General features: G+C 33.7%; 1 protein-coding gene across 5 annotated transcripts in view; it reads right to left on the bottom strand.

Annotated features, from left to right (window-relative positions):
* LOC140434712 (diacylglycerol kinase theta) overlaps positions 1–21,613 on the bottom strand; it is a 495,511-nt gene that overhangs the window by 254,037 nt on the left and 219,861 nt on the right. For all 5 annotated transcript variants that reach the window (XM_072523170.1, XM_072523171.1, XM_072523173.1 and 2 more), the window contains exon 4: positions 15,781–16,001. In XM_072523170.1, coding sequence (XP_072379271.1) covers positions 15,781–16,001 — 221 coding nt within the window. The remainder of the gene's footprint in view (positions 1–15,780; positions 16,002–21,613) is intronic.

The raw sequence follows: 21,613 nt of genomic DNA, 5'->3' as shown, positions 1-21,613 counted from the left end.
GTAATCTAAATAACAATCCGAAACTATGTGTATGAATCACATATCAATTCACCAAAAATGGTGTCAAAATTTTCCGAAAATAAAAAATTTTCCCTGCTCCTGATACCAATATTTTTGTACGGTATTAAGTCGCAGGTGATTAGTTATTTTTGTATTACCAACCTAAGTTTATAAATGTTGTAGAAAAATGTTTGACCAACCCCCTTTAAGTGGTAAGTTTACCTGAGTATTCACCTGTATACCGATAAAAATTAACGGCATAATTTCTAAAGTTGTTATTACATATTGTAGTATTGATTTATACGTGATTTATGCTTAGTCTAATGACCCCTAAAAAATGTCACATGGAATTGTAGACTATAAAACACGGAATTATTTTGTCACCTCAATACTACAACCAGCTAACCAAAATATAAATCTTTTGAAAAAAAACGAATTTAAAGGTTTTTACACAGTTTGAATTCCTCTGTAGCCTAAAACTGGCACAATCTTAAAGCCTTATTCAGTTTTTAACATTTTTAACTTCGCTACTGACCATAGATGAAGTTTAATAAGGAACATATTTTGGGAATACCTAGAGACAAGTCTTAAAACTCTCCCAGTTATCTATTTGTTGCAAGTGTAGGCTTCATTCAAAAATTCCTGTTATACTCGCTGCACTATACATTTCTTATGTGGTCGCTTATTCTTATTTTAAGAAAGTAACAGCAGAAGTAGTAGAAGATATTTTCTTGTTTATGTTAAAATTTTATAACGTTACTCAAAATAATGTTACAGGGGCAATATTAAAAATGAAAAAAAAAACTAAAGGAAACAGAACCTACTAAAAATTAAAAAATTACATTATTTCTACCAACTTTATAAAAAATTTTAATGTTATGAAACAATTTGTTACTTCTTAAGAGACACAAAACACAACTTTTTCAAGAACCATCTTCGTAGTCTTGACCATCATCTATTTTGTTTGAATCTTCTTTATTACCGTACGGTAAACTGGTCTAAAATGGCTTATAGAGCAGGGCGGTTCAGTTTTGAGGTGAATGTGATAGATGGCATTCTAATTTTTTTAAACAAAGTTGTGTAATAACTTCAATAATAATAATTGACTCATCCTCTCTCTTAAATAGGTTGTAAAAATTATTAAAACAATTAGAATATTTAGAAATTTCTAAACAGATCGTTTTTTTACTTTCCTTGCTTATAACTTTAAAACAGTTCATTTTGGAGCAAAGTTAGACTGACAAAGACTGACAGAAGTTAGCGATAATTAAATTTTCTGTAAGATACGACTGGTTAAAAATGCTTTAATTTATTACTCTTGCTGCAAAATAGAAATAAAAAGAGGGGGGAAACAAGCGTTTTCTTAATCAATGTTTTTCAAACACTTAAATTGCACTTAGGAATAATTCGCCTAGAAAATCTTCGTAATATAATAAATTTCATTAAAATCGATTTAATAGATTTCGCATTATAATATTATAATCAGTTTTTTTAATGGAAATTCTTTAAAATCTTGTACAACAAAAAGTAGGCAATATAGAAGATTCTTAATTTTTTTACATATAAAAGAGCACATATTGAATGTACTTTATGGTATTAAAATCTAATTATTTGGGTGGCCTCAGAAATGCTTTAAAATTACAATTGTTTCAGAAAACGGCGTTGGAAAAGATTCGACAAGACGCTTCTTTTAAAATAAAAAAAAAGTTGAATTACAAGAGTGGTTCCTAAAATACAACCGGTTAAAGTTATAATAAGTTATAATAATAAAAACGATCGGTATTGCGCGTGAAAAATACCAAAAAAAAACCTAGGTTAAAAAAAATGAATTTTAAAGTTCAAAATCTGTATACAAAAAAATATATTTTCTCGGTTTCCAATTAAGAAATTTTTTACTTTTTTTTATAAGATGTAACTGTAAGTGGTTGAAAAACATTGAATAAGAAAAGGTTTTCCCATTTTTGTATTTATTGTAGCACACAAAATAAATTATAACATTTTTAACTAATCGTATCTTATAGAAAATTAAATTATCACTGGTATTAGAGAGTCTTTGTGCAAGCAAATACGTATACGTAAGTACCTTTTTGACATATAAGCATGCGCATTAATGGTTGACCTAACGTATCTAGATACGTATTATCTAACGTAACGGACTGGTACGTTACGTTCATACGCATCCCTATCGAGCCGAAGGTAACCGAATGCGCAAGGGAATCTTACCCGACTATCAAAATTTCAACATCCACATTTCATAAGCACACGTGGTACGTGTATTTTTACATTTGTGGTTAAGTATATTTGTTTTCATTTTTATAAATAATGGAAAGCAGTAGAAAACGACATTAGACATTAGACATAATGTCTAATGTCGAATAAAGGTGATCAACCGACGATAACCATCCAAGGAACAAAAGTGGAACATGTAGAAGAATACATATATCTGGGTCAGAATATCAAGGTAAACAAAGAAAACCAAACTACCGAAATAAGCAGACGAGTAAGAATGGGATGGGCCGCATTTGGAAAACTCTCATACATACTGAAAGACAAAAAGATACCCCAAAACCTTCGAACAAAAGTGTTCGATTATTGTATCCTTCCCGTTCTCACTTACGGAGCTCAAACCTGGACATTCACAAAAAAGAACATGGACAAGATTCGAAGAACTCAGCGAGCCATGGAACGACAGATGCTTGGTATCTCACTAATAGATCGGCAAACGAACGAAGCAATCCGGAACAAAACAAAAATAAAGGACGCCGCGAAACAAGCAGCTAAATTAAAATGGAAATGGGCTGGACACAACGAACGTCTCGAAGATGGTAGATGGAACAAAGAAGTCGGAAACTGGCGACCATACGATGCGAAGAGACCAAGAGGAAGACCTCAAATGCGCTGGAGCGACGATATCAAAAGAGTCGCAGGACCAATGTGGAAACGCCTAGCACACAACAGGGATGAATGGCGAGAAATGGGAGAGGCCTTTATTCGACAATTTGGATAAAAAAGGGCTATAAAAAAAAAGTAGAAAACGACTTTACTTTAGCAATGAAGATGATTTGTTCTTGTTGAAGGAAGTCGTAGGCAAGAACCCTTACGACCATCCACAAAGGTGGAATTTAATTCAAAAGCGAAAATATTTTTAACGGTATCAAAATTAAAGCGGCCGTATAGTCGTGCAAGATGTAGAGAAGAAGGGCATCTTCTATGTCTTCGTCTTCTTCATCATCAATAAAGGCACCTACATTTAATATCGCGTCCATCTCAAAAATTAAAAATTGTTCAAAAAAATATTTGTTATTTATTTTAAATATCAAAAATAGGGTTAAATGACAAGGACAAGACTGGCACTGGCAATTTATTAGTTAATCACTAATTCGATGGTGGCAGCACCATCGTTACGTTGCGTGCAGAACTTTAACTCTCAATTTAACGTTCATATTCTTCGATGCGTTAGTTCTTTACGTATAGGGAGATACGTTACGTTAGGTAGTTACAAAAACTCCCTATTATGTCCTTACGACATTGCTCCAAAATGAATCGTTTTAAAGTTATAAGTAAGAAGTTTAGAAAAAAAAATGATATTTTTTAATATTTTAATTCTTTTAATAATATTTTTGACCTATTTGGCAGGGAGAATAAGTCAATTATGATTACTGAAGTTATCATACAACTTTTTCTGAAAACAGCAGAATGCCACCTCCCACATTAAAATGTAATTGTTTTTTCATAAATACGCCCTGGTCTATTATAATAATCTCCCAAAGCAGGAGGTTTCATAAAAAATAGTGACATCGGATCTTAATATTTTTGTATCAATATTGGGATTGGTTGTTGGTCCAAAGGTTGTAAAGGCAGCAACGGAAGATTACTGAATAACTATCTAGCAAACAATGAAGACACAATGGTAATAGGCCCCGAAACCGAAACATTTCCCAGGAAATGCTCAACCCACCCATCTAGACATAGTAGTAGTTAAATATCTAGTACTGGAAAACAAGATCAGAACATTAAACGAAGGATCACAAGACCACAACCCCATACTACTATAAACAGGACAATGGGAAGAAAACAACACAACAACAAGAAAAAGAAAGAGAACAAAGTGGTCAAATTACAAAATACTTAGGATTATTGGAATGAACAACGTCCCAGTGATAAACAATTCACAATAAATAGAAGAAAGAGTCCTAGAGTTTGAAAACATCGTACAAGAAGCACTCAGAAATAGCAATACTGAAGTAGAAATAGACATACACATGGGAAGGTGTAGAGACATAAACCATAAAATCAAAGTCATGATAAGGGAAAAGAACAGAGCTCAAAAAAAGCTAGAAGAACAAGAAACCAGGAGGACAAAAACAGGGCAAATCGGCTAAACAGAGAAGTGAAAACAGCACTAGCAGAACACATTAGCCGACAATGGGATAACCACGTTCAAGAAATAGAGGAACAAGGCCCAAATATGCAAAACATATGACGACACGGAACCACACGGAAGAAAGGCGGCATGTCAATTTTTTATTATTTTTTGTTCAGAGCAGCAGTATGTAGTTTTATGTGAGTCATTCAAACATGGGAAAAAGACGAATCCTCATAGCTTAAAACACGCTATAAAATTCTTCGTACAGGGAAAAAAGGCAAATGGTCTTCGCGTAAATCCGAGATAGGTGGAATGTCTGTGCTTGTCGGGACGTCGAAGGAGTACACACCGCATTTTGTTTACTAAAAACGTTTAGTTTTCAGCCTTCAATAAATAATGTGCATGTTATTGTGCTCTAAAATGACGGATAGTGAAAGAGATGATATGGGTCGCGAAAAAACACTAGAAAAAGTAAAATTACAGGTCGAATAAATGAAGTAATGAAGCGGTTAAGACAACAGAGCCATGAAAGAGGTGACGATTGTCAATGTAAGAGACTTAAGTGTTTTAAAACAGTAGATCAACAAAACCTATAAACATTATAAACAAATTTAACCGTATGGTGCGTGATGAACAAAATATTTACTTGGTAGGCCTAATAACGTTAATGTCCGTAAAGCAAGGAAGAGCCCGAGATGAAGCTACATCAAGATTACATGATGCAACGTATTCTTTTAGAGTTAGAATAACGACTGACGATAAAACTACTGACGTCCCAGTTTGTTTTAAAGCTTTTCTAAGCCTTCATGGAATTGGTCGGAAGAGGCTTGAAAATATTCAAAAAAGTTTAAAAGCTACTGGTAGTGCACCAATTGACAAACGCGGAAAAAATAAAAAAAACACGCATTACCAAAACAACAGCTAGATGAAGTTATTGAACACATAAAGCGTTTTAAAGTAAGAGAAAGCCATTGTAGTAAAAATAAAACTAAGAAAATGTACCTTCTCGATGACTTAAATATAAAGAAGATGTACACTATGTACAAATCCGATAAGGGCGCTCCTGTGTTTTACGAAACATATCAAAAAATCTTTAATCAGAAATTTAACATTAGTTTCAGCTATCCGCGGAGTGATACGTATAGTGCTTGCGATCATTCCATGGCTGACCTTAAGATCCTTTTATAAGATCCAAAGCGGAAGCATTTTATGAAAGAAAGAGAAAGGCAAGGAAAGCAGCAATGCAGAATGTTAACTGTGAAGCAGTCGCTATGGATTATGAAAAAAATTTATCCACTACAAATATTCCGACCAACGACGTCTACTATAAAAGACAACTGATGCACTCCTTTAACATTCATGTATTGTTAACAGGAAATGCTACATTTTATTGTTTTCCAGAAACCATAGGAGGCAAAGGTTCAAACGAAGTAGTGCCATTTCTGCACGATTTTATCTTTGTTCAGCTTGATCTGTCAGTTCGTCACCTGCACATATTCTGTGATTTATGTGGCGGCCAAAATAAAAACTTTACTGTTTTCCATTATCTTCACTATGTAGTTAATACTGCAAAAGATTGGATTCGATCAACTTCAACGAAGAAGAAAATAACTGCCAGCAGTCAACAAGATCGTAGAAAGAGTAATACTAAGGAGACTACAAGCTGAAACATACGAAATAGGACTAATCCCAGAAGCTCAGTTCGGATTTAGAGCAGAACACTTTAGCGAATTACAAGTACTTAGATTGACAGAATATATAACAGCTGGATTTAACGAAAAACAGTACTTAGGAGCAGCGTTCCTGGATGTAAGCAAAGCCTTCAACAGAGTCTGGCATAAAGGTCTAATATACAAAATAAGAGGCTACGGATACAGTGAGGCCATGATAAGGCTGATCTCTTCGTATTTGAGCAACCGAAGCCTCAGGGTAGGAATAGGACAAGTACTATCCGAGCGTGGCGCTCCGGAGGCTGGAGTGCCACAGGGAGCAGTCCTGTCACCCCTAGTGTACACAATATACACCGCAGATGTTCCAAGAACACCAGGATCACTACTCAGCCTTTATACAGACAACACAGCGATTGCGGCTAAATACAGAAATCCACAAGGAATCTACGTTCCTGTATTTGGCTGTATACCATATATTAAAAAATTAATTAAAATCCTTTGTAAAAGGTATATATTTAAAAACCCAAACGGGCTGTGTTAGACAAAACGTTTTCGGAATACATCATTCCATCATCGGTGTCCTAGAAAATATGTAACGACTTAATTAATGTAACCACTTTTAATTAAGTGGTTACATATTTTCTAGGACACCGATGATGGAATGATGTATTCTGAAAACGCTTTGTCTAACACAGCCCGTTTGGGTTTTTAAATATATACCTTTTACAAAGGATTTTAATTAATTTTTTAAATACAGAAACTTAGAAGTAGCGGTCAACAATCTACAGCGGACAGCATTGGATAACATTGAAGAATGTTTTTTTTTTCCAATGGAAAATAGCAATTAATTCAGAAAAGACACAAGAGCTGATCAGGTTAGGATATCGTGTTGGAGTTCTTATACCCAGGACTTCCACACGAAAAGCATTAGGTTGATAGTTGTGCTCCTATCGCGCATCAGAGTGCTATAGGGGGATGGCCTGGAGCACTGGAGCGCGGTGGAGTGACTCCTGTTTTTAACTCGAGTTCATACACCTCGCTTCAATGAATTGTTACACCCGAACGTAATTCGTAGGGGTGAACATGTCTCACAGGCTGGGTTTACTTAAATTGCTTGCTTGCTTGGTTGTAAAGGCGATTGATTTGAAAAGCTGACCCGTTTGGTCAAATTCGGACGTAAGAAAATTAATCCGAACTATATAGGGAATGGATGTGACTTCGTAAATCTTTATCGTAAATCGTTTACAAATTCTTTAAAAACTTGTTGAAACCTTTTATGTTGAATAAAATGACGAACAGGATACGTTCTGTCTCCCATCCTTCTTACTCCCCGAGAAATTTGCTGCAAATCTTCAGACCATAAGGCTTTCCCTAAAACCTGGAATTCTATGTTAATTGCGAGAGACTAAAATTACATTCAATGCCAATGTGTCCAGAAACAAACGAACTTTATATTAATGACTTCCCGGTTATGTACTGCCGTTACTGCTGCCGTAAACTGATTCAAGTTTTGGCCTAAACATTTTTCACTAAAAAAAAATTGGCTATTTCACAACTTCCTTGGAATCATTTAGTGTTATTACAAATAAAAGAATCTCTTTGCTTATTAAAAACATTTAAATGGTGCATTTATAGTTAGAAGCCTACGTTTATAAAAGAGTGCATTATTTGTTAGATTAGTGGGTATGAATAAAACTTGCTTGAGATCAAAATTGACACATATGTGTACTCCACTAGAAGATTCGGCTTTAACTAGATCTTTAAATTTTTCCATTCTAGCTTTATCCTAAAGAAAGAGATAAGCTTCATATTCTACCATTCGTGGTGGCAGTGATACAAGGAGAACAAATACAACACTGATTTTTTTTAGGATGATAGTAACCTATATTGAAATTCTCATTAAAAATTATTCTATACATTGCCAAGCTAACTTTTTCGTCACCTCATGTATCACACAACTCACAATAAAGTTTATACCTAAGAGTGATATTTATTGAAGGTATAATATTTTCTGTCATTATAAACCATATCTTACATACCATAATTCAATTTTTGTTAAGAATTTCCTATAATAAAAATTATTAATACTTGAGATAATTTTATTTATTTATTAGTAAGACTAAAGTAAGTAAAGTAAGACTAAACAACTTTTGGCTTACTCGTAATTGATTTGTGACAAGCTGGTAATTTACCATACATTTTTTGTACCATGTTTTCTGAACACCTTCAAAATACAGGGTGTATCACGAGGAGCTTACACTATCTATTATCTGAATTCTAGATAAAATTTGTGTAAAGTACCATGGATCAAAATTCATGAGTTCATCTTTTTTCAACAATTTTGACAGATAGAGACAAACTTTTCAAAGTTAATATCTCATCCATTTACAATCATAATGTCTTTAAGACTGTAGGCACAAAATTTCGGGCCAATGCTTTTTAAATGCATTCATTTTTTTTTGAATTATTTCTGAAAAATTTAAACGCAGAATGAAAGATTAGGTACATTATAACCGAAGGTCGAAAGTAGTCCCTAAAAACTTTGTTTATGGGGAGTACAATGTTTATTTTAGTAAGTTGCAGGGTTGAAAAAAAAGTGTGATTGTGATTTTTAATTTTAAATATCTCATTCAAAAGAAACTTTTTGTTTATTCTAAGGGACTTTCAGCCTTGATAATAATGTAATCTTTCATTCTGCGTTTAAATTTTTTAGAAATATTTATTAGTTTTCTTAGGATTCGAAAAAAAATAATGAATGCATTTAAAATGCATTGGCCCGAAATTTTGCGCCTACGCTCTTAAAAGCTTTGCACACAACGAGTTTAGGTTACGTTCTTTTAGGAATTTATATCCAAATCAAATTTCTAAATGCAGTATATTTAATAATTTTAATAAAAAAAGACATTAGTTGTCTTTCAAATAGAATTAGGGTTTTCTATGACTAAAGTTAATACTTATGAAGATAATAATTGTGGTTTAATGCTAAAGCTCTGATATTTATTGTTTTCCACAAGAAAAATAAATTTAATTTTCCTCTTCTCCCTTTACTTTTCCCCTTCTAAATTTCCTCAAGTCGGCCCTATACAATAAATCACAAAAAGTTTAATTCAAAAAGTATACTTAGTAACAGCACTGGTGATAGAATAGTCATTCCGAAAACGTTCTGCGATGTAACCCGAAAGAATTCTTTTAAATAAATATACCTTTTTATAAAGGGTTTTTAATTAAAATGTATTATTTTATTAGAGCATCCCGTGTATGAATATGTCATAATTGTAATTATTTGTGATTATTATCTCTGTTAAAAAGTGATCGAAATGGCTCGTTTAGAGTTAAACAAAAAAGATGGCGTAAATTTACTTTAAATATATTAAGATATCTTTCACCTAAAACAAATAGTTTAAGCTACCATCATAAATGTGGAGAGGTACAATCTGGTTGTCTCTGATTGCACAAAATATATTATAGCGAGATTAAATAAAAAATTTGTATAAATATATTTATTTATAAGATAAGTTTACAGCACAATTATCTCTATCAACTAAACTCACTCATAACATCGTTACAATTATATATACCAAAAAGGTATATTCTCGAATCTTCTGGAGTAGTCCCACCTCTAATTCGTTGTTTGACAAATGGATTTCTACAGCGCTCGATACATCGCGAAGGTTCTCAATGCCATATCGAGATGTAACCGTTACATAGGTCATGCCGAACACATGTTCGTAACACTGCTCCCCTCTTAGATCTGAGCGTTCCGATCAGCAACTCTATATGTAGGCTCAGAATGGCGGAATCTACAGGCCTCTCCAGTTCTGCATGACCCCCTCAAGAAGAAATACCAGTTTTAATCATTGTCTCAACAAGCTCCTTTGGATACTTTGATTTCGACGGTTTCTCATTAGTATTTATGGAACAAATCAAAGCCACGGGAACACACTGTCCGATCAAAGTTCTTTTACTTAACTTAATAGCAGTTCGCTTTAAATTCATAACTCTTACAGGAACGACATATCAGATTCTTAAAAAAGCTTTTGCCGTTAGGAACTCGGCATTATTCACATCTTCGACCATCCTTAAACTTCCCTCTCGGCAGTAACCATCAGGTCTAGTCATCAAAATTTTCTCACTATTACCGGGTATTGTTACGTCACAAGTAGTTATTAAGCTGATAACATCTTCTTTGTCTTCATGAAACGACAACTCTTCACTACTGATCTCGAGAACTCCATCTTTGACATTCAATACAGCCCCAACTTTCCTTAGTAAATCCATCCCCAATATGAACTCGTCGGAGATTTCTGCAATTAATACTCTATGTTTCACTGTGGTCTGGTCAATAGATACTGACATATTAGCCTCGTCATATGTATTAATTATCTCCCCAGTTGCTGTTCTAAGCTTTACTGTTACAGGCGATAATTCTGCCCCCTTGGTGTCGACCCGTTCTAGTTTTCCGACTGTTGTATCATTTTCTTGCAATTATGGCGAATGTGACCTACGTCACCACAATTCCAACATCTGGGCTCGCGTCTCTTCGGCATCGTGTTACGAACTACTTTTCGTATCATTTCTTTCAGACGTTCACCATTTGGTTCGTCGCCTTCTTCAATGGTTCTTACTCGATGGCTCCGTGAAGTTTGAATAGCTGTTTCATGTTCCAAGTCAATAGCGAGCGCTTCATCTAAAACTTTTGGTCTTACTAGTTGTAAAGCTTTCTGTAATTCACTTTCTTTTAATCCATTGACAAAGGTATCTACAGCAATTTCTTCCAAAATGATGTCTAGTACCTCCGGATAAGCCAACCGCACTATACGAGCAACATCTGCTTCAAACTCTTGCAAATTTTCACTTGCTCGTTGAATTCTACTTCTTAGTTGCGCCTTGTAGACTTGTTGTAGATGGGCATCTCCGTAACGTTTGTCTAGTCGAGTGAACAAGGTCTGGTAACATTTTTCTTGACCCTTAGAAATTGATCTTAGGATATACGCAACATCACCTCGTAAAGCAGCAGTCAAGGAAACAGCCGTTTCTTGTTCTGTCCAATGATTGGCTGTCGCAATAGCTTCAAATTGTCTAAGGTATATGGACCAAGAGGACTTTCCATCAAATGGTGGCAATTTGAATCTCATGTGATGTGTCGTTTCGTCTTTCGGTGATTCTTCTTTTAGTACCGGATCTAAGGCTACTGTATTAACTGGTGGTAGCACTTTCGTGTTAGTTATCATGGTCTCTAATTATTTGATTTTCTCTTCTACGTCTTCTATCTTGTCGTTTACATTTTTCTGTTTCTTATCGAATGTTTTAGAGACTTCTTCAAATTTCTCATTGTTCTGAGTACATACTTCGTCGAAACTTCTAGACATATTTTCGAATTTCTCGTCGTTTTGTCTAGGTGTTTCCTTAATAATTTGAGAAGTTTCTTCAATTATTTGCGAGATGTTTTCAAATTTTTGCGACGTTTTATCGAATATTTTGGAAACATTCTCGAATTTTCCATCAATTATTTTGGTTAAAACAGCTTCTTCTGCTGATTGAAACTGGAATGTCTCTGGATCGTCTCCATTCTTGCTAAGAACAGTCTTCAGTCGTTCTTGCAGTATCTACTTGGACCCGCTGTAGTCTTCATCGCGTTCTTCTAGTTACTCACGCAACTGTTTTACTGAAAGTTCTACTAGCAGCATCTTTGGTCAGGCACACATGTACGTTTTTAAATGTTCTTTCGTATAAAGATCACTACCGAACTACGCGCATGTTCCCGACGAACAATACTTTTCAAAAGTTCAAAAGTCTTTTTCAAGAGTCACTGCTGAATTTATTTTTTTAAATAAATCAATTAAGCTCACACCGGACACCAACTGTAGCGAGATTAAATAAAACGAGCGGTTCGAATTTATATAAATATATTTATTTATAAGTTTACAGCACGATTATCTCTTATCAACTAAACTCACTCATAACATCGTTACATATATATACCAAAAAGTAAATTCTCGAATCTTCTGGGGTAGTCCCACCTCTAATTCGTTGTTTGACAAATGGATTTCTACAGCGCTGGATACATCGCTAATGTTATGGATGCCATTTCGAGATGCAACCGTTACATAGGCCATGCCGAAAGCATGTTCGTAACAATATTAAAACTCCCATCGCTCCTGAAAATCAAGTACACTTATTAAATGTTGGTTTACTTTGCTCCATTAATTCGAATTGTGCCTATTTAACATTTCATTTTTTGTAAATTTTGATTCATCATACCGTATAATATTCTTCAAAAATTCATTATCTTCTTAACGTTTTATCGTTACAACTTCTATTCTTTTATAGTCCGTTTTCTTTTAAACTTTGAACTGTGGTGTAAGAATATTAATACATTGTATTTTTTGTAATTCGCTTTTAAAAACCCTTCGTTTAGTTTAAGCTTTTTAGCTTGGGATCAGCGGCACAGTAACCAAGAACCTTTTATTAAATTTTTAAGTAATCAGCACAAGCACAGTAAAATTTTAATTAAGCACATGTTTCAGTAATAACTTTAACATTATCCATGTATTAAAAGTAAATTTATGCATTCTTCATTATTTAATTTTTAACGAGCTATTTCTATCACTTTGCAAAAGTGCGAATAACCACAAATAATGACAATTCCGACATATTCATACACGACCTGCTAGAATAAAACAATATCTTATCTTTAATATTAAATCATCATTATCTCCAAAAGTATTAACTTTGGGTAATGGGAACCCTAATACTATTTGAAAGACAGCTTATTTATTTATTTTTTATTAAAATTATAATATACAGTGTGTTTCATTAAAAATTATTGACTTACTACCATTTGTAACTTAAAAAAATGTCATATCATTTGTAAATACCCTGTAGTTAGCAATTCGGTTAGCAATATAAATTCCCGAAAGAACGTAACCTGCTCTTTGTGTGCACAAGTCTTTAAGACAATATGTTTGTAAATGTATGAGCTATTAACTTTAAAAAGTTTGTCTCCATCTGTCAAATTTAAAAAAAAAAGATGAATAACTTAAAAAATATGATGTTTTGACCTATAGTACTTTTTACAAATGTTATCTAAAATTTTATGCAGACTAAAAATCTAATAACATATAGACTGTTCCAAATAAAGTAACAAAGTTTAATTCCGGTATAAGCAAAAGTGGCATGTTTGTCAAAGTATTTTCTTTATGTTCGCCATAGCTTAAAACCCCCATAAACCAATTTTCATAAATATTGTGTAAGTAGTTTTCGATGTAGTGGAAGCTCGTTGTGACACACCCTGTATAGTGTTATAGTGTTAAAAATTTCAATAGTTGTGTTTCAAACTGCTGTAAACAATCTTATGTGGGTTAAAATGATCGCCAACATCTAATAAGGGTATGAAGATAAAATAAGAACAGGCTTCGCTTGATCCTTGCGAAAAGTGAGCTAGGGCTAAACCTTAGAGAACCGAAGGCGCCAAAGAAGCTAATTTGAACCGAAAAAGAAAATTTATAATTGAACGTTGACATAATGATTATTTTTTGAACATAATTTTGTCATTACGTATTTTTTGAAACAGAAAGAACAATAAAAAGAGCAATGTTAGGTATACGACTGTCAGATAAAAAGAGGAACGACTGGGTAAGATCCAAAACAATACTACAATACAAAATTGGAGACCTTACGAAAGTAAATGACCAAAAGAAAGACCACATATGAGATGGGTTGATGACATTAAAAGAATAGCCGGAACAAATTGGAAATATGTTGCTCAGGATAGAGACTGATGGAAGAAGTTGGGAAAGGCCTATGTCCAAACATGGACGACAGAAGGCTAAGAAGATGAAAACCGACGATGCACCTATAGTAGCGGGGGAAGGGAAAGTCAGACAGAGTTTGTGCTGTATGGAAGAAGTCAGCTAAAAGAGGTTACGAACTGTAAAGTGATAAAGGGTAAGTTTGTAGCTAGTCAACACCGAACGGTGATAGTGGATATGGAGGTAAAGGTGAGGCGGAAAGGAAAGCAAGTAGTACACCAGAAGTAGTGAAAAGTGGGTGAGTAGAGTGCTAGAAAAACTTGAGGGAACAGATACAGTAAACGACTGGTGGGAAGCCAACAGTAAAGTTGTGATGAAATTGGAAGAGGAAGTGCTGGAAAAAATATCTGGTAAAGTGTCTCCTAGAGACAAAAAAACTTGGTGGTGGAACGATAAAGTGCAACAGAAGGCAAGAGAGAAGAAAGAGGCTAGAAAGACGTATGACAGGTCTAAAAGAGAGAAAGATAAGGATATATACAAAGTGACAAAGAGGGAAGCAAAGCTACTGCTAAAAAGGATCGTCTGCACAGCTGTATGAAGAGTTAAACCACCCGAGAGGATGAAAAGGTTATACAGCATTGCTAAAGCAAGGAACAAAAGTCATTAAAGGACTTGATCCACGTGCGGCAGATTAAAAGTGCGAATGGAAGAATGTTAAAAACCAATGTTAAAATACAGCAAATTTGGTATGTGTACTTTAGTAAGTTGCTAGATGAAGAACACTAGAGGAGACGCAGAGGATGCGGGATCCCAAATGAGAATGTAATACAGACGATAGCGAGAGATGAAGGTGTCAAGGCATTAAATAGGACGAAGAACGGTTAGATAGAAGAACCTGATGAAATACCTGATTTAAAAGGGTCTAAGAGAAGAAGGGGTTGATATTTTGTGGTAAATGATGAGTAGCATATATGAAGAAGAAAGGATGCCCAATGCATGGAGAGGAAGTGTGATGGTATAATTGTATAAAGATAAAAGGAACTTTCAGGAATGTAAGAACTATCGAGGAATAGAGTTAATGTCGCACACAACGAAAATTTGGAAGAGAAATTTAGAGCAAAGGTTAAGTAGAGAGACATCGATAGGGGACAAACAGTTTGAGTTTATGTCGGGAAGGAGGATTACGGATGCCTTGATTGCATTATCACAGTTGATAGAGAAATAGTGCGAGAAGAGAAGAGAGCTAGATTTAATATTTATAGATCTTGAGAAGGCGTACGACACAGTTAGTAGACAAAAGCTATGGAGATGTATGAGAGAGAAATCGGTTCCTGAGAAGTACATAAGGCTCGTGAAGGATATGTATGAGGAAGCGTACACCAAAATAAGGACTGCTGTTGGATTGAGCGAAAGTTTTCCGGTGACGGTTGCTTTGTATCAAGGCAGTTTACTGAGTTCTTACCAGTTTTATCTTGTTATGGATGTACTGACAGAGAAAGTAAGAGAAGGGGCTCCTTGGTCAATGCTCATTGCTTATGATTTCGTGTTAGCAGAGGAAAACAAAGAAATGTTGGAGGAGAAATATGGAGTGTTGGAGAAGGGCTATTGAAGAGGGAGAACTTAAGCAGGTCAAAAACGGAGTATATGTGGTTGAGAGAAAGAGGAATGGTTTGGAACGTAAAATTGCTTAAAGAAGAACTAGATAGAGAAATTGTCCACATAATATAGGCTGGTTGGTTTACCTAAAGAGAACGAGCGGATTACTTTGTGATCAAAAAATCGGGGAAGAGCTGAAAAGAAAAATATACAAGAGTGTGGTGAGACCTGCGTTGGTGTACGACGGTAAAGTGTGGCCTGTGAAGGGGATCCAGAAAAAGAAGGTCTAGGTAGCTGAAATAAAAATGTTGCGGTAAATGTTGGTTAAGACTAGAAGGAATAGGATAAGAAGCGACAGTAAGGAACAGCGACCCTGAAAAGTTAAATTTGTTCTTACCGTCATTCCACACCATTCGCATCTGTATCCGGATAAACATTCAGTAGTCCAGCACGTCTTTTTGCAGAGAGCACACTTGGAATTGCTTGGAAGATTTCCTTCGCGCCAGTGATGTTGATGGCGTACAAAGGTAAGTTGTTTCCCCGGAAGATAAGTTGCATTTTCTTTACAGTCAGCTACTGCAAAATCCTGGCACTCCACATGTACGAAATACTCACAAACTAAAAAAAATATTATTTTTTAGTATATATATATATATATATATATATATACATATATATAAATGACTAAGTATATATACTATATAAATATATATATATATAAATATGTAGAAAAGAAATTTAATCTTTGCAGATAAGTTAAATAGTAAACTCCTAAATATTCGGGAAATCTGGAAGAAAGACTTTAATGAGTATCAATTGTTTCGCCAAACGTTTTCGCCAAAGAGAATTAATTTGGCTTCTTCATTGCTGAAAGAGAATAAATTATAATTAGCTACCATATATTATCTATTAAAAACATTATTGATCTTACCGTAACTTAGAATTGAGTTAGAATTTTTTTGATTAGAGTTAGAATATTAAAAAACTTTGCTAGTAACAACATAATGGTGTTTTTTGTTACTATGTGCAAAAAAAAGTTTTTTTAACGTTGGAAATGTATGGTAGCTTTGAACTTAAAACGTAAAGGTTTACCCAAGGTTTGGAAAGTGACAAACACCCTCACAGACAAACTGCAGGTCTTTGTTAACAAATGTTTACGAAGAATTGTTCGTATATTCTGGCCTAACACCATCAGAAACGAAGATCTGCTACACCTGACCGAACAAAAGAGGGTACAAAATGAAATTAAGTCCAGAAAGTGGGGTTGGATCGGTCACGGTCACACACTCCGAAAAATAGTTCCAGTATCGCAAAGACTGCCCTAGAGTGGAATCCCCAAGGGAAAAGAAAAAGAGGTCGCCTAGTACAAACTTGGAGAAGATCCATCATGGACGAGATAAGAGGCCAAGGAAAGTCTTGGTATGAGTTGAAGGCCTTAGCGCAAAATAGAACCCGATGGCGCGTTTTCACTGAAGCTTTATGCTTCACTTAGGAGTTCAAGAACCTTATATATATATATATATATATATATATATATATATATATATATATATATATATATATATATATATATATATATATATATGTATATGTATATATATATATATATATATATATATATATATATTTATATATATATATATACCCAAGGTTAATCGAAAAACCCAAAGTAATTACATTTAAAAGGAGGCAATTCTTTGAATTGCCGACAATAGAACAACTAAGAGATACTGGAAGCCACGAGAAAAGATAAGTATAAAAGATAAGTATAACCTAATTTATTTTTTTTTCGTATAATAAAATGGCACCCTGGGATTGTTTTTTTACGTATGATTTGCGACACTTAGATAATTAATTAAAGCAATTAAATAAATAAAAAGTTAATATAAAAGTAAGCAAAAGCAGATCATAGTAATATATATATATATATATATATATATATATATATATATATATATATATATGTATATATATATATATATTTGTATATATATATATATATATATATATATATATATATAATATATTGTTACATTTATATTCCTTTCATTATTTTTGTTCGTATAATATTGGATTATAAGAACAACATCAACAACAAGTTATGACCATTTCTATTTCGAAATCCCTATTATGTTAGCACCATGTATATAAAGAAGTAATGGGGAAACAATTATTTATTTTATACAATAAGGTAAACAAAATATTGTAATTTTTAAATTAAGTTTAATTGAAGGCATTGACTAAAATTTGTATAGAGGGTGAATTTCAGTCCCTATAACTAAACTCAGTATTTTCCGAGATATTTTTAGTTTTCTTCAAATTTCTTCAATACATTCAATTTTTGTAAGAAGAACTAAGTATTGAGTATTGAGTAATAATATAACAAAGTTATTTTGTGATATTAAGGAAGTCTAAAGTAAATCTTCAAAATGTCCACCTTCAATGTCTATACAAGTTTGTAACTGATATTCAAATGACCGAGCCACATTTCTAACTTTTTTTAATTTTATTAAAATCTTCTGTTATTCTACTTTTTATATCATTTGGAGTTGTTGAAGGCTTCTGGTATACAATGTCTTTTATATAGCTCCACATGAAAAAATCAATTTTGAAGAATTTCGTTGATCGCGGTAGCCAAACAGTTGGTCCTCCTCTGCCTAACCACCTGTCAGGAAAGATATTATTTAGATGATTGTGAATAGGAACAGTGTAGTGAACTGGAGCACCGTCGTGTAAAAACCACATTCGTTGTCGACTATTAAGCGGTACATTTTGCAGTAGTATTGCCAAAAGATTATTTAGAAAATCCAGATATATAGCACCATTCACACGACTGTCAAAAAAATGTCACATGATCGCTAATAATACCACCCCAAACATTTATATACCACCTAGTTTGACTATGAGTGTTAGCAAAATAGAGATTGCTTGATGCATAGTAATGAAAATTGTGCCGATTCACCGTTCTATTTTTGTGAAATGTAGCCTCATCTACACAAAGCACATAATCGAAAAAAATCGTTGAGATCATTGACAAAAAGCTAATCAGTTTATGTTTACGAAGGATTTTTGCCGCCGAAGTTTGACTAATGTCATGTTGACACGGAATTTCAAGAGAGCTGATGTGGGGATCTTCAATAGTAGCTATCAGTACATCATATTCCTTTTCTTTACTTATAACAGTTTTGATTCTCTCATTTTTTTCATATACAACTGACCCAGTGCGAACAAAACGATCCATTAATTTTTCAAAAGCTCTTGCGTTTGGCTTCCTCGGTTCAGGATATAGCTCGTGATATATTCTGGATGCAAGTAAGCAATTTCTCGAACTTTGTTCTAATACCCAGATCATATGTGTTAACTCTTCTACAGAAAAATTCATTTTTAACGATAAAGATAAAGCACACAGACCGAGTAAAAAGGTAACAATACGAAAACTGTCATTTTCAAAGCATACCGTTTACAGTTTAATAATATGAAAACTGTTATTTTTGAAAGCCTACTGTTTTACCCTTGTAACTGATACAAATGGCCTTTTACTTATTCATAACTGCCCGTCACAATCGGTACTTGGAATGTTTTATTAAAAATTTCTGGCTAGAATAGTCAGGCTGTTTTGGCTAATTTATTTATTCAATAAAAATAATCTTGTTATAACATTATACAAAACATATTATCTTGGGAAAATTGTATTTCATTAAGGAAATATGATATTTCCATAATATCAAATTTATTGATACATTCACTGCATATTGTTATGATATAATTTTTTTTGATAGTTACTACTTGAATAAAAATAATTTTGTTATATTATCACTCAATACTCAATACTTATTCCTACTATTATACGTTTTTATCGTCTCTTTTATAATTGGTTCTTTGCTGTACTAGTCTTGTATTCTTCTTTCTTATTTCTTCTCGTATTTTTGTTACTACCACGTAACGGTCGCAACCCATTTCGGGTTCTCTGGGTACATTTATATCCAATACTTTTCTCCTATTATTGCTTTCAAGTAGAATGTAGTCAATTATGGATTTATCATTTCGACTTTTTACGTGTCTAGTACACATGTGGATTTTCTTGTGTTTAAAAATGTGTTAGTTATTGTCATATTGTTTAAAGTGCAAAATTCTAGCAATCTCCTTTCATTTTTATTTCTGGCCATTTCTCCATATGATCCTATATGTCTAGTGCATATTTCGTCTTTTATTTCTACCCTACTGTTACCCTGCAATGTATATTTCTCATCTTGCAGCTTCTGTTGCAAACGTTAACTCTTCGCAAAGTGTATCTTTGCTTTGTGCGTTATCATCTTCGTTTGGTCCATATACTACTATAATAGTTTTATTATGGCTACACTCATTATCATTTGGTTCTAGTAGCAATATTCTCCCTGACCATGCTTTCCAGAGGTATATCTGTTTTTCCAGTATTTTATGTATTATACAATCTACACCTGCAGCTGCTCTTGTATCATCTGATACTTCGCTATATACTAAGGTATTATTATTTTCCAATTTTACTACTCCTTTTCCGTTTTTCTTTGTCTCTGATATTGCTACTCTACTTAATTTTGCAGCCTTAAACTCCTCTACTAGTTCTATTTACTTACTATTTATGCTCTTTATGCCCCAAGCTCCAATTTTCCAAATGGTATACATATTTTTTTTCTTACTTGATGAGTCAATGTGTTTTATTATTTTCGTTCCCTGATTATTTATTTGTGTCGGTTGTGATTGCCATACATTTAATTTTTAAGGTTGCTGGATTTTAAGCAACCTGCTTTAAGGTTCATGCACCACATGGAAAATTCTAGGGTTTGAATCTTACACTAGTTCGGTTGATTTCAGATTCAGCTGTTACTTATCTCCTACTTAAAATGGAATCTAGGCAAACATGTCCTAATATTGCAACTTCACTAAGTTCATTAACTACAGGCCCTTCAGTTTCTACTTTTTATTACCTACATTCTCCGCTTTCTAAATTTATTTTACTCCAAACTCCAAAACATACTTCCCACTATCGTGTTTATCTTAATGTCGTTCATAACATTGCTGAGCTGTCATACTGGCACATTTATTGTTCATAAAATAAAATAATGTTCATAAAATACAACGAAACGATATCTACGCTTTCCAGAATAGAGTAAACCATGGTATACTCGTTTTCATCGTTCTTGGCGTGTGCCTGAAATAAGCTGCTACGGAATTTTTAATATTCGTCTCTCTCTGATACACAGATGTGTAATTCAATTGTGCGAGTCACGTTCATCATGGTAAAGTGCGATGAGAAGGGGAAATGAAGAGACCACTCACGTCTCCCAGTATTGTAGCAATAACACCGATGCGTTTGGCCGATACGGTGTCGGTGATAAGTTCGGCCTCTTTACGAATACAGATAGCTGGCAGTGACGTGTTTTTTTTTAACATGTTACCCTGATCTGTGCAGGTTTGAAGTAGCTGATGAAATAGTTTTTATAAGTAAACAGTTTTTAATTAATTAATAGTTTGAGCTCTTACTGTGTGGAATTCCATTACATAAAATAATATTCTCGACACCTTAAAAATTCCAGTTTATTATAAATTAACACTCTCTCTTCCGATACCCATTGCAATAATGACTTGTGGCATTGTTCTTGAATGAGCTGGCTAATAGGTTTATAATTGTAGCAATTACCATCGATATTTTATGTTGTTTTAGTCGATTTTAGTCACTCATTGTTGGAATTTATTCCGAACAGTTTTACTTACAGTAAAATAATAAAATAGAACACTTCCGAACTTTACTACATTATTTTTTGTTGTGAATAACTAGTTGTTCTATTTATTAAAAAAAAAGCCGAGAAAAACGATAACGGGAGAAATGCGACAATGTGTAGTTCATTTATTAGAGTATTTTAAAAAAGAAAAAGAAAACAACGGACCTTTGCTTTCGTTATCATCGGTACATGAACGAGTAGCGGAAAGCAAAAGGAGAGCATGTTGCAATTAAATATTGGATCACAAATATTGGATTAAAAAGCCATCTCCACCTTTGTGCACTGCTTTACAGAACAATTATATTTTTTCAAAGAATTTGGCCAAGTAGACAAAAATTTAGACTTCTTTGCTTTCTTCCATAAAACTGAAGTTATAATACCCACATATAGTGACAACATCAAATTGAGCAACAATATTCTGAGATATGTTTTGAACTGTTATAGTGATGCCACAGTTATATACACGGACGC

This window comes from Diabrotica undecimpunctata, chromosome 2 (assembly GCF_040954645.1).
Source record: "Diabrotica undecimpunctata isolate CICGRU chromosome 2, icDiaUnde3, whole genome shotgun sequence".
Classification (NCBI taxonomy): Eukaryota; Metazoa; Arthropoda; class Insecta; order Coleoptera; family Chrysomelidae; genus Diabrotica; species Diabrotica undecimpunctata.
Note: the sequence above shows the minus strand (reverse complement) of the source record. Positions and strands in the feature narration are given on the sequence as shown.